Below are 9,784 nucleotides of genomic sequence, written 5' to 3'. Positions count from 1 at the left end.
GAGCCACCCGGGAAGACCGGCCAGGTCCGCCCGGTTCCTGGCAGGCTTTCTGATTGGCTGCCGGCTTTCCAACCGTTCTCCTCCCTTTGGCCTTGGACTTTAATCCTCTTCGGAAAAATGTTAGCTCGAGGACGATTTCCAGCCTGAAGCTTACGCATCCCTGCGCAGCCGTCTTCCTCTTCCTTTCCCCTCCTAAGCCCCCGCCTTACCCACACCTCGTCCCTCCCTCTCCCTCACAAAGAACTTCACAGGCTTTTCTGAACTCAGTTTCTTTGAGGTGCTAACAACTTCGTAGCAATATAGTCGTTCCCTTCTGGACGTAATCATTCGACTTTTCTGCTTCCAGATACCGTTTTCTATTAATAAAGACAGTCTTTCCCTCCCTAATGTTGCCACTTCAAGATGTTGTGAGGCTGTGCTACCGACCACTTCCCCTAGGATACCTAAAACATAAAACGCTCAAGGCCTTGTGGCTGTTTTAAAATTAATATAGCATCTGCTAAAGTACCTGTTTGCAAAAAGAAAATGAAAAAAAGAAGAAGAAACTTGGAAGAATCTTAAACTATTTATAGGTGATATCTGTTAACAGCACTGCCGCTAGAATTATTTTAACTAGGTAGTAAAATCATGTTATCGTTACACCATTCAACAAAATTTAACATTACCCCTCTCCCCCGAAAAGGAGGGGATTTACTGAGTTAAGGGGCAAATCGCCATGAAGTGGGAAATGACAAACACACTCTCATCCTAACATGGGGTTGGGGAGATCTTTCAGGATAAAAAATGGAGTGCGACTTTTAAAAGGTGTTGGCCAGGAGCTGCTTCCCACGCAAGCCCGTCGGAACGGCAGCAATGAGTAACCGCTAGCCTCCTCAAGCTGGAATCCGGTTTTTCTGGGTGTTTGCACGTCTAAATAAATCTAACGATTTCCCTGCCGCTCTGCAAACACTGATCTCCCCGCCCGCGCGCGGGACTCCTCTACCTCTCTCGCGCCGGGTCAACTCCTCCTGACTGTTTAGCCTGCCCCAGTTTCTGTCCGCAGCGTGACTCCACTGCCCTGGTCCCCGTGGTCCTTCTGGGAGGGCTCCTGTGGCAGCTACCTGTACACTCCCCTTCGCCTTGTCACCTCTCCTTTGCTCTTCCTGTTTCAGCCAATTTATCCACCTTTGATTTCCGGAAGGCTATGTTTTTCTTTTTTTTTAATCCCGGGTCAGACATAAGCACCCTGAAAGAGTGGCTGGAGGGATTCACTGCAGAGACTATAGGGGAAAGGACTCTGCGGGAGAGCCCAGGATGCTGGTGGCGCCGGCCCTGGGGCCTGCAAAAGCCAAAAACTCAAAACTTGGCTGGCGGGGGAAGGAGCGGGCCAAAGCTGAGTAGTGACCCGAAGACAAACCTCGGGCAGCTCCCGAAAGGTGCGAGATTTGAGTTGGGAGCCAACAAGTGTCTTTAAATCTAAAATGTTGAGGGTCTCCCAAAGCTGCCGAAGACGCTCTGGAGCGGCCTCCCAACGCAAAAGATCTGAAACTCCTCGGGTTGGGCTCGGGTTAAATACTGGTTCCAAACTCCGGGTGCCAGACTCGCAGGTTTGTGGTCTCCGGTCGCGGCCTCATTAGTATGCGCCAACGAGGGAAAATGAGGCTTCCCCACAGGTTAATAAACAGCCCATCCAGGCCCAGGTTAACAGGGGCCTCCCTCGCCCTCTCCTGCCCACCCCGCGCCACCTTTAAGGAACCTTTTTCTTGCACGGAGCGTTGCTTTCTCTTTATGTCCCTGGTCGAAATCTCAGTCATATACTCTGTGTCTGGGTTAATGTTTTGTAAGCTCGAGTCTACCTGTCCGAATTTCCAGATCTAATACCAGGTCTGAGCTCATTCTTCAGGGTGTTGAGGGCATCTCCCTAAACCCTGGAGTTGGGGGCTCCCCGCTCCGAAAGTCTCGAAGTGAGCTGGGGACCCCTCTTACTGGACCCCCTGCCTCCCGTCTTCGGTGACGTTCTGGCACACCCAATTTCAGTTGGCGAGTGGGTAAGCTGAGATTTCGTTTCTGCACTTGACCTACCGCAGAAAATTCGCAAATCCTTTGATTGTCTGTTTAAAATGAGGAGGAAACCGGCTCCCTTTGCGGCGGGATTACAGTGGGAACAAGATCTAAAGATTCTCTTGTAATTCGGTGGGGCCGAGGGAACAGGGTTTTGCAAAGGAGAAAATGAGCTCTGTGAGGGAGGCAATAACTAAATCGGGTTTTAGACAAAAGGATTTTCCTCAGCTAAAGTGGCCGAAGACAAAGGAAAACATAATCTATTTTGGAAGGTTTCCAAGATATGCCACATTAACCTTAGCAGATAAATTTTGCTTCTCCCAGGCCCCCCTCTTCCCTTAAAGTCTGGTTTATCATATTTACATAAGTAGCATTAGAAGGGATGTATCTATTATGGATCTAAAGGACTAGCTCACATTTCATGTGAAAACCCGGGCAAGTTTCACTGTTGCTTTACCCTCAGTGCGCGGTTCAGCCATTTCCATTTAAATACCCCCTGACCCAAGGATTACCTCAATGGACTGACTGCACGGGTTTTGTAATTTCCTGAAAATGAGATTTCGATTTATAAAACAAGAAACCAATTAGTAACCAAATGAGGCGAAGTAGATCCACTAAAATTGACCTAATCCCACAGGCACCATTTAGGCCCGTTCTTGGCGAATGAATGATGAGCCCCAGGCTAGCGTGAGCTCAAAGCATCATCCAGCTGTGTTATTGCAGCCAGCAAAAATAAATTGATCGAGCTTTTCCTTCGGAATGAATTTCATACCCTTGACAAAATATAGATTACAGACCCAGCGTCATCACCACCGCCTCCACTCAGACAGGAAGAGAAGGACGGGGAAAGCTTGTTCTACTGTTCTTTCTCTCTTTCTTTCTTTTGATAAATAAACACTACATCTCAATAGCAATGTGTCTTCCTTGTAGTCCTTCCAGGGAACCTTCACCTCCGGGACAGATTGCGATCTGCCTTTTAAGCGATGTGGGGTGGAGGGCGGAGGAGCTGCTCCAGGACCTGACCACAACTTGGTGACCGAAGCAGGGAAAGCCTTCCCAGGCCCAACTCCTAGGTCCGGGAGGCGCGTTTCTGCCACTTAGGTTTCCCGCGGGCGGAGGGTGTAGGGGAGGCTGACCCAGGGGACTCCGTATCTGGGTATACCGCCAGGTCTGCGCATCCTCGCTAACCGCGCAGTGTTCAGCCCTTCCCCCAGACCGAGGCACGAAGTGGCCTTAGCGTTTATTCTCCCGATACCTGCACGGCTGGGCTACCTGGGAGGAAAAGAAAACAGACCGAGAATAGGTGCTACCAGCCGGGCCCAAGCTCCTGAAGCAGTCACTTGCGAGAGGCAGCGTCGCGCACCAAGGCGCACCTGCCCCCATCTCAAGCGCTGGGGCCGACCCTGCCGCGGACCTCTCTGGCCGCGGGGCGGGTGTGGCTGAGCTACCAAGGGCATCTGAGAGCGCGCCCGCGGGGCCTGGCTCCGCGGGACTTGGCTCTGCAGGGCAGCTTGACCCAATGGTGAGAGCGTCCGGTCTTTCCCTGCCTTCTGCCTGCGGGCCGGGAACACCGTGCCCCGGGAATCCACTGAGAGTGTAACTCTGGAGTGGAGATCGGTGGTCACAACGTGACCCTCCCCCCTCCATACTTGTGCTCTGGCTCTAGAATTTGGGCTTCCGGGTCGGGATTGAGCCTTGGGGCCAAGCTGGCTGCGGGAGCCGCGCCCGAGACTGCAATGGACCGACAGACGCTGCGGAAATCTGGGGAGGACAGGCTTTATCCAAGCCCAGACGAAAGCTGGGGGCGAAAATGCAGTCGGGCTTATCAAGAGTGGCCTGTACCGCAGCTGAAAAGCGTTAAGCATTGTCTCCTCGGGACCCCAGGTCTTCAAACGCGCCCGGCCTTGGTGATGCCACCTACTAGAGACCAAGGCACGGACGAATCCCGCTTCGGTTCTACTTGGCCCAAGGGCTCCTGCTGCGGCACCGAGCTTGCTCTCCCGGGAACTAGACTGGACCTTGACTTTAAGGTTTAGACGGCGGCTTGTCCTCGGGGCAGTGGAGAGGCAGCACCCACACCAGCAGCGCTTCTGCTCTGGGCAGGGGGCGGTAGAGCCCTAGCCCGGCCTAGGGAGCGAGGAACCTGTGCAGAGGCCAGGAGCTGGGCCTTTGGCTGCAGCCCCCACGGTCAGAGCATGGGAAATACCCGGCGGACCTGGCTGGCCACGGCTTCAGGCGGTGCGGGAGTCTCGTGGAAAACCTCCACATGCCCTGAGCTACTTAAGTTGAGCGAAGCCTCCCTCCCAGGGCTACCTGCGGCGGGAGCGAGTTTTCTCCCCTGTGGACACTGTTTTACCATTTTCAGAATAACAGGCCATTCCTAAAGAACTGAGGTTCCCCTCGCTACACAAAATCAAAGATTTTACAGATCAGAGGCTGGCAATGAGTGGTCCACTAAAGTCATTAGATGCTAGTGGGATTCAAACCTCATTTTTCTTGAGAAATACTTGGCCTCTCCGAGAAACCCAGCAAGAATCCATGGGTTCCCATAATGTGTCTGTAAAAGCTCAAAGCACCAAGATCCCCAGAACTGAAAAACAACTCCTCAAAAACTCTGGTTTGTCCTCTCATAGCCCGGTTTTAGTTTCAGGTAGGCAATTGTACCCCTCTTGTAAGCATCCCACCACAGCTTAAGATACCTGTTTTTGTTGTTTGTTATTTGCTACTATTTTTATTAGTGATCCCTCTCTTGAAAGAAAAAAGTATTCTTTTTCATTGATCTAATCTACAATTTCTAGCACATAAATCTACCTTGCAAATGCTCTGCACGGAGTTTAGTTCTGCACTCCACACTTTAAGTCAACATCAAAACTGGAATTAAACAGAGAAAAACAGCGTGGAGCATAAACTGTGCTTAAAGGCTTTTAAATGAGAAAAACTTCTGTAAGAAAATAAACATGGAAACCTAATGCTCAATCATTTCCCCAAGAAGCAAGAAAAACAGCCTTAAATCACTGACCCACGTGGGAAATGGGGCCTCTTTTTCTTTTTCAGTTCTTGGCCTCAAAAAAATATATAACACCATGAAGGATTTCAATCTTAAGGTGAATATTATAGAAATGGTCTGTAGAGCTGTGTTTAATCATCCTTTTCCTTTGTAGAGACTCTCCTTCCTGAGCAGTTACTAAGTTCTGCTCTGTGATTATTTTTATTTTCCCAGGACATCTTTACAATGAAATGATAGTGTGATGTTACCAAGATCCTGAATAGCTACAGACTGAAAATATGCCTTGATTCTTTCAGAGTTTATTCTGCAAGCCACTACATCCCCTAGGTAAAACTGCATCACAATTGGATAATAAATACATATTTCATTTTAGTTGAATTTGTCCTGTTTTGCACACAGTCATGTAATCTCTTTTTTTATCCTGTCTTTCTGACTTTGATAGACTAAAGATTTACACCTTTCTCCATGCTTCATTTTTTTCTTTGTAAGGATAATTAGAATAGAATATGTTACCAATAAGAAAATATAAAGTTTTAATGATTGCACAGAGATCTTCTCTGAGTTTCTTTTTTCCTATGCCATCTCCAATTTAATGATCTATTATTAATTATTCTAGGTATCCATATCTCCTTACTCTATATTCTTTCTCTCTCTCTCATTTTCTCCTCTTTCTCTTCCTCTCCTCCATCCTCTCTCATTTTTACCTCAACAGTTCAATTTTATCAATTTAGGTAAATAAAAGCTGAAACTTGCCCCCAGACAGGAAACTACTAGACACTGGGAGAAAAAAAAAAATGTATTCAGCAAATGAATGGAGAGGGGAAGGATGCATATTTTAAGATATTTTTTGCTTTTTCCAAACAAAAGTATGAAAGGTTTTTTGTTTCTTCATTCAACTTATAATCTTTTTTGGCATTACAGGGTATTATAGAAAAAATGTGAGATGATCAAAAAAAGTAACATTTTACAGTATTGTTATGCCTACAGCTAAGTCACCAGATAATTATTTTAGATTAATTTAACAAAATCCATATACTACATGTGGTACAATGTTTACCACGATGAAATTGCAATTTTTATCTTACCCTTAAAATTTTATTGAGGACCTACTATGTGCTAGGATGGCTTAAAGATAGATGTGAAGACGAATTTCAGCTTCAAACAAATTCCATTTATCATCACTGAAAAAGATTACAATCATGTAAAATACATGATTTCCTCCACTGTCTGGGACCCCAATCTTGTCTACCCTCTGCCCTCAGTTCACACTGAACCCACATTTGGCACCCCCTGCAGGTTGTGCCTGGTTCTGCAGCTCCTGACTGTTTTTACTCCTTTGAAAACTTTTGTGGTTTGTTTTTGTTTTTGTTTATTTTGAAGGGCTGTATTAAGGTTTTGAATTTTTGAAGCTTATCTACTGTCAAAATTAAAACCTCATCCCCAGAAGCCAGCTGTTTGGATGACCCTAACTCACTGGAGGCTGTGGGTGAGTTATGAGCTCAACAGTAGCTTGAGAAATAAATGATGGGCCTAGAGTTCACACATCATCCTTCCCTTCCTCCCCATAAACTCACACTCACCCACAGAACGAGGGAGAGGACAGGGGTCTGGGCTCAGAAGTAAGATGAGGGGGACTGCAGAAAGCACAGTCACCTTAAAAGTAGCCAGAGGGGAAGGGCCTAGCCACCAAGGGGACTCCAGCGGGACTCCTCATCAGCTCACTCTAAAAATAACGAGAAGTTGGCTGTGAGAGTTTCCTTTTTGTTTCTGCATAATGCTTTTTGTAATTTGTAGAGTTATCCCTAATTAAACAACAACCAAAAAAGCTTGCTCTTTTAAAAACAAAAACAAAACAAAAACTATGTGCTCGTGGCAGGCCTGCCCCAGGTCTGCAGGAAGCAGAGAGTCCTTGGCCCGAGACTCCCCGGGCCGTCCAGTCCCGCTGCCGGCCTGCCCCAGCACGCCGGCCCGGCCGGCTATTCTTCCCCTCCGGCGATTACTCGCTGCCCCGCAAGCAGCACCATATGCTGCTTCTGATCAAACAGCGAGCAACATCGGCACCGATAATTGACGAGACCAGCTAGAAATCACGCAGAAAGGGAACCCACTGAGACCGCAGGGGCTGACAAATCACTGCTAATAATCCTGTTAGGAACAGCACGGCCAGCGGAGTTCGCAATAGCTTTATTTTTATAAAGTAGGCGCTGACAGTATAAAAGACAACGAGATCTCTTTTTTAACTAGAAGGCAGTGTGGTATAATGGTAATTCTCCCACCAGCAATTCTCAGCACAGTTTGAATGACAAACGTGGGTTTTACTATATAAGTATCCCCTCTTTTTTTTTTCTTTTTTAAAAAAAAAAGTAAAACTTTTCAGGTACTTTAGTCTCTCCTCTATCATGTGGTTTCTAGGGAACTGTTCACGCTTTAAGAGGGAAGGACTGTAAGATTTATAGTTTGAGAATAGAACTGAACTATAATTTTGAAGTTTTTCTTCAGTGCCTCTGACTAATTTGGAGCATGTTTTGCAAGATTTTGACCTGGATGATAACTTTTACGGGGAGCTCAAGCAACCAGCAAAACAGCAAAACTCCAAACCCAATAATGACTATTTCCTCCCCCCTTCATTTAGTTAAAAGAAAACAATTAACCCTAAACATCTAAAATCAACAACAAAATAAACCTCCAGGGGTCAAATAAGAAACTCATTGTAAATAAACAGAGTTCTTTCTTTTGGATTTGTGTTTGTCTGCTTATATTGCAATCTCTCTTTTACATCTCCAAATCCTGTCCCTAGCAAAGATATAACCAAAATATTTTTAAAAGTTTATGATATTTGGATGCAAGTAAATAAAAGAATGGATAAGTGGAAGAGAGAATTGTTCTTTTCCTAGTGAGTATAAATGGCTTTATATAGGACAGTGTTCTAAGAAGGCTGCTCTGTCCTCACACAATGAATCTTGATAATCTAAATACAAGTTTTAAATCATGTCAACAGTTCAACTAGTCTAACTTCTAGGCCTTGTAAGACAATTTTCTTCCCAGGATCCGTTGCCCAACCTGTTGCCCAGAAGATATTTTCTAAGCAGGCTAGCCGTCTTAATTCAATCTAATGTATTTGGGGACGAGGCTATTATCTTAACAGATAGTAACAGATAGTATCAAAGCTGGAGTTGCAAATCACTAAGATCCAGAGTTACTTTCAGAATCTATGAATGTCTTGAAAACTCAGAATAAATTTGCTCTCAGGAGTCAAAAGACAGAATAAATTCAGGACATATTTGTTCATGAATATACCTGCTCCTCATTTGCAGAACTATAGACATATAGGGAAATTATTATCTGGCTTAGCTAGACAGTACATGGGTCTATCTATATCTAGCAAAAATACAGAATTTGGCAATGCTTCTGCTATCTACTGGATACGATTCTGACAAGAGGAATAAAAAAGAAAGTCATGTTTGGATTAGTAGTCCTTTCGATTGAGCCCGGTATCTGAAGTGTTGACAAAAGGACTGTTGGGCTGCTTCCCAACCAAACATATCTGATGAACTGAAGAGAAAGTATTACTGGGGAAGTAGAGGGATCCTCAAAAAGGCAACAGGAATCCTGATTCAGTGAAGACCTTAGTCAAGCAGCCAGACTAAACTTCCCTTTGCAGAGAGTATATATGTAGGTATGTATGCTCCTCTCTGCTCACTGGTTTAGACCCAGCGCCTGGCAAATCTGCCTTTGAAATTCCATCTGGGCAAAGTCACTTACCTTCTGGGAACACCACTCTCATTTTGAGATAGCTGGTCGTGAGTCTGATTATGGATGCTTTGTCCAGCTGCGAGGTGATAGCCGAGGGCAAAGGCAGTAATTTAGCCAGTTCATAAAATTCACTGTTTTCTTTCTCCCTCCTAGTCCGAGCAGCATTTTTGGACTTTTCTTTCATTGTGTCTTGTTCCCCCTTTTTTCTTACAGCATAAGCTCCACAGATTCATCCAAAACCAAAAATAAACTTTCAATTAGAGATCATATTTGGCAAAAACATAAAACATACTTTGAAAGAAGAAGCCGAAGTCGCTGCACCGGGGAGAGTGTATTATTGATGGCATTCAAGCAAACTGAAGATATTTTCTTTTAAAATGCAGGATGTAAGTATAGGACAATTGCTGGTCCACGGCAATTTGGACAATCCTGGGGGTCTCCCTGGTATCAAATGCCGGCGAGACCCCTGAGGACTCAGCCTTTCCTTCTATTCCGCGCAGAGAACCCGGGTTCTCGGAAAATCGACATAATAATCTCCGACGTCTGCTCTTCAGTCTCGCGGCATTTGAGGTGTCTCAGAGCCCCTTCAGAAAGAACAGGAATCCGGGACAACTCCCTCAGGCCACTGCGAAGACAACAGCATCAGAGTATAAGAGACCTGCGCCTCCACAATCACTCACACACTCGTTCTAGTTCCAAAAACTCCCGGGAAGGGCCTCGGCGCGCCTCAGCGTTCCTTGCCAGGCTCGGTGTTTTTGTTGTTGTTGTTGTTGTTATTGTTGTTTGATTTTTAAGATTTGGAGAAATCAGCAGCGAGATTAAACCCCTGCTAATAATGCTCGCATTCCCTGGCCGGTGCTAGCCACATTGTCCAGCCCCCTGGGAAGTTGCCCAAACAACAAAACACTGATTGGTGAAGACCCTCGGAGCCCTCTGGCCGCCGGTGCTGGCTCCCGCGCTCGGCCAGCGCACGTTGCAGAAAAG

General features: G+C 46.1%; 1 protein-coding gene across 1 annotated transcript in view; it reads right to left on the bottom strand.

The window, feature by feature from the left end:
* Positions 1–9,424, bottom strand: part of SIM1 (single-minded family bHLH transcription factor 1) — a 77,127-nt gene extending 67,703 nt beyond the window's left edge. The window contains exon 1 of the mRNA XM_003798207.1: positions 8,810–9,424. Coding sequence (XP_003798255.1) covers positions 8,810–8,984 — 175 coding nt within the window. The 5' untranslated portion in view covers positions 8,985–9,424. The remainder of the gene's footprint in view (positions 1–8,809) is intronic.
* Positions 9,425–9,784: the final 360 nt, after the last annotated feature.

This window comes from Otolemur garnettii, unplaced genomic scaffold, assembly GCF_000181295.1.
Source record: "Otolemur garnettii isolate 467f Iridium unplaced genomic scaffold, OtoGar3 scaffold00132, whole genome shotgun sequence".
NCBI lineage: Eukaryota > Metazoa > Chordata > Mammalia > Primates > Galagidae > Otolemur > Otolemur garnettii.
The sequence above is the reverse complement of the archived record's forward strand: the minus strand, read 5'-3'. Positions and strand labels throughout refer to the sequence as shown.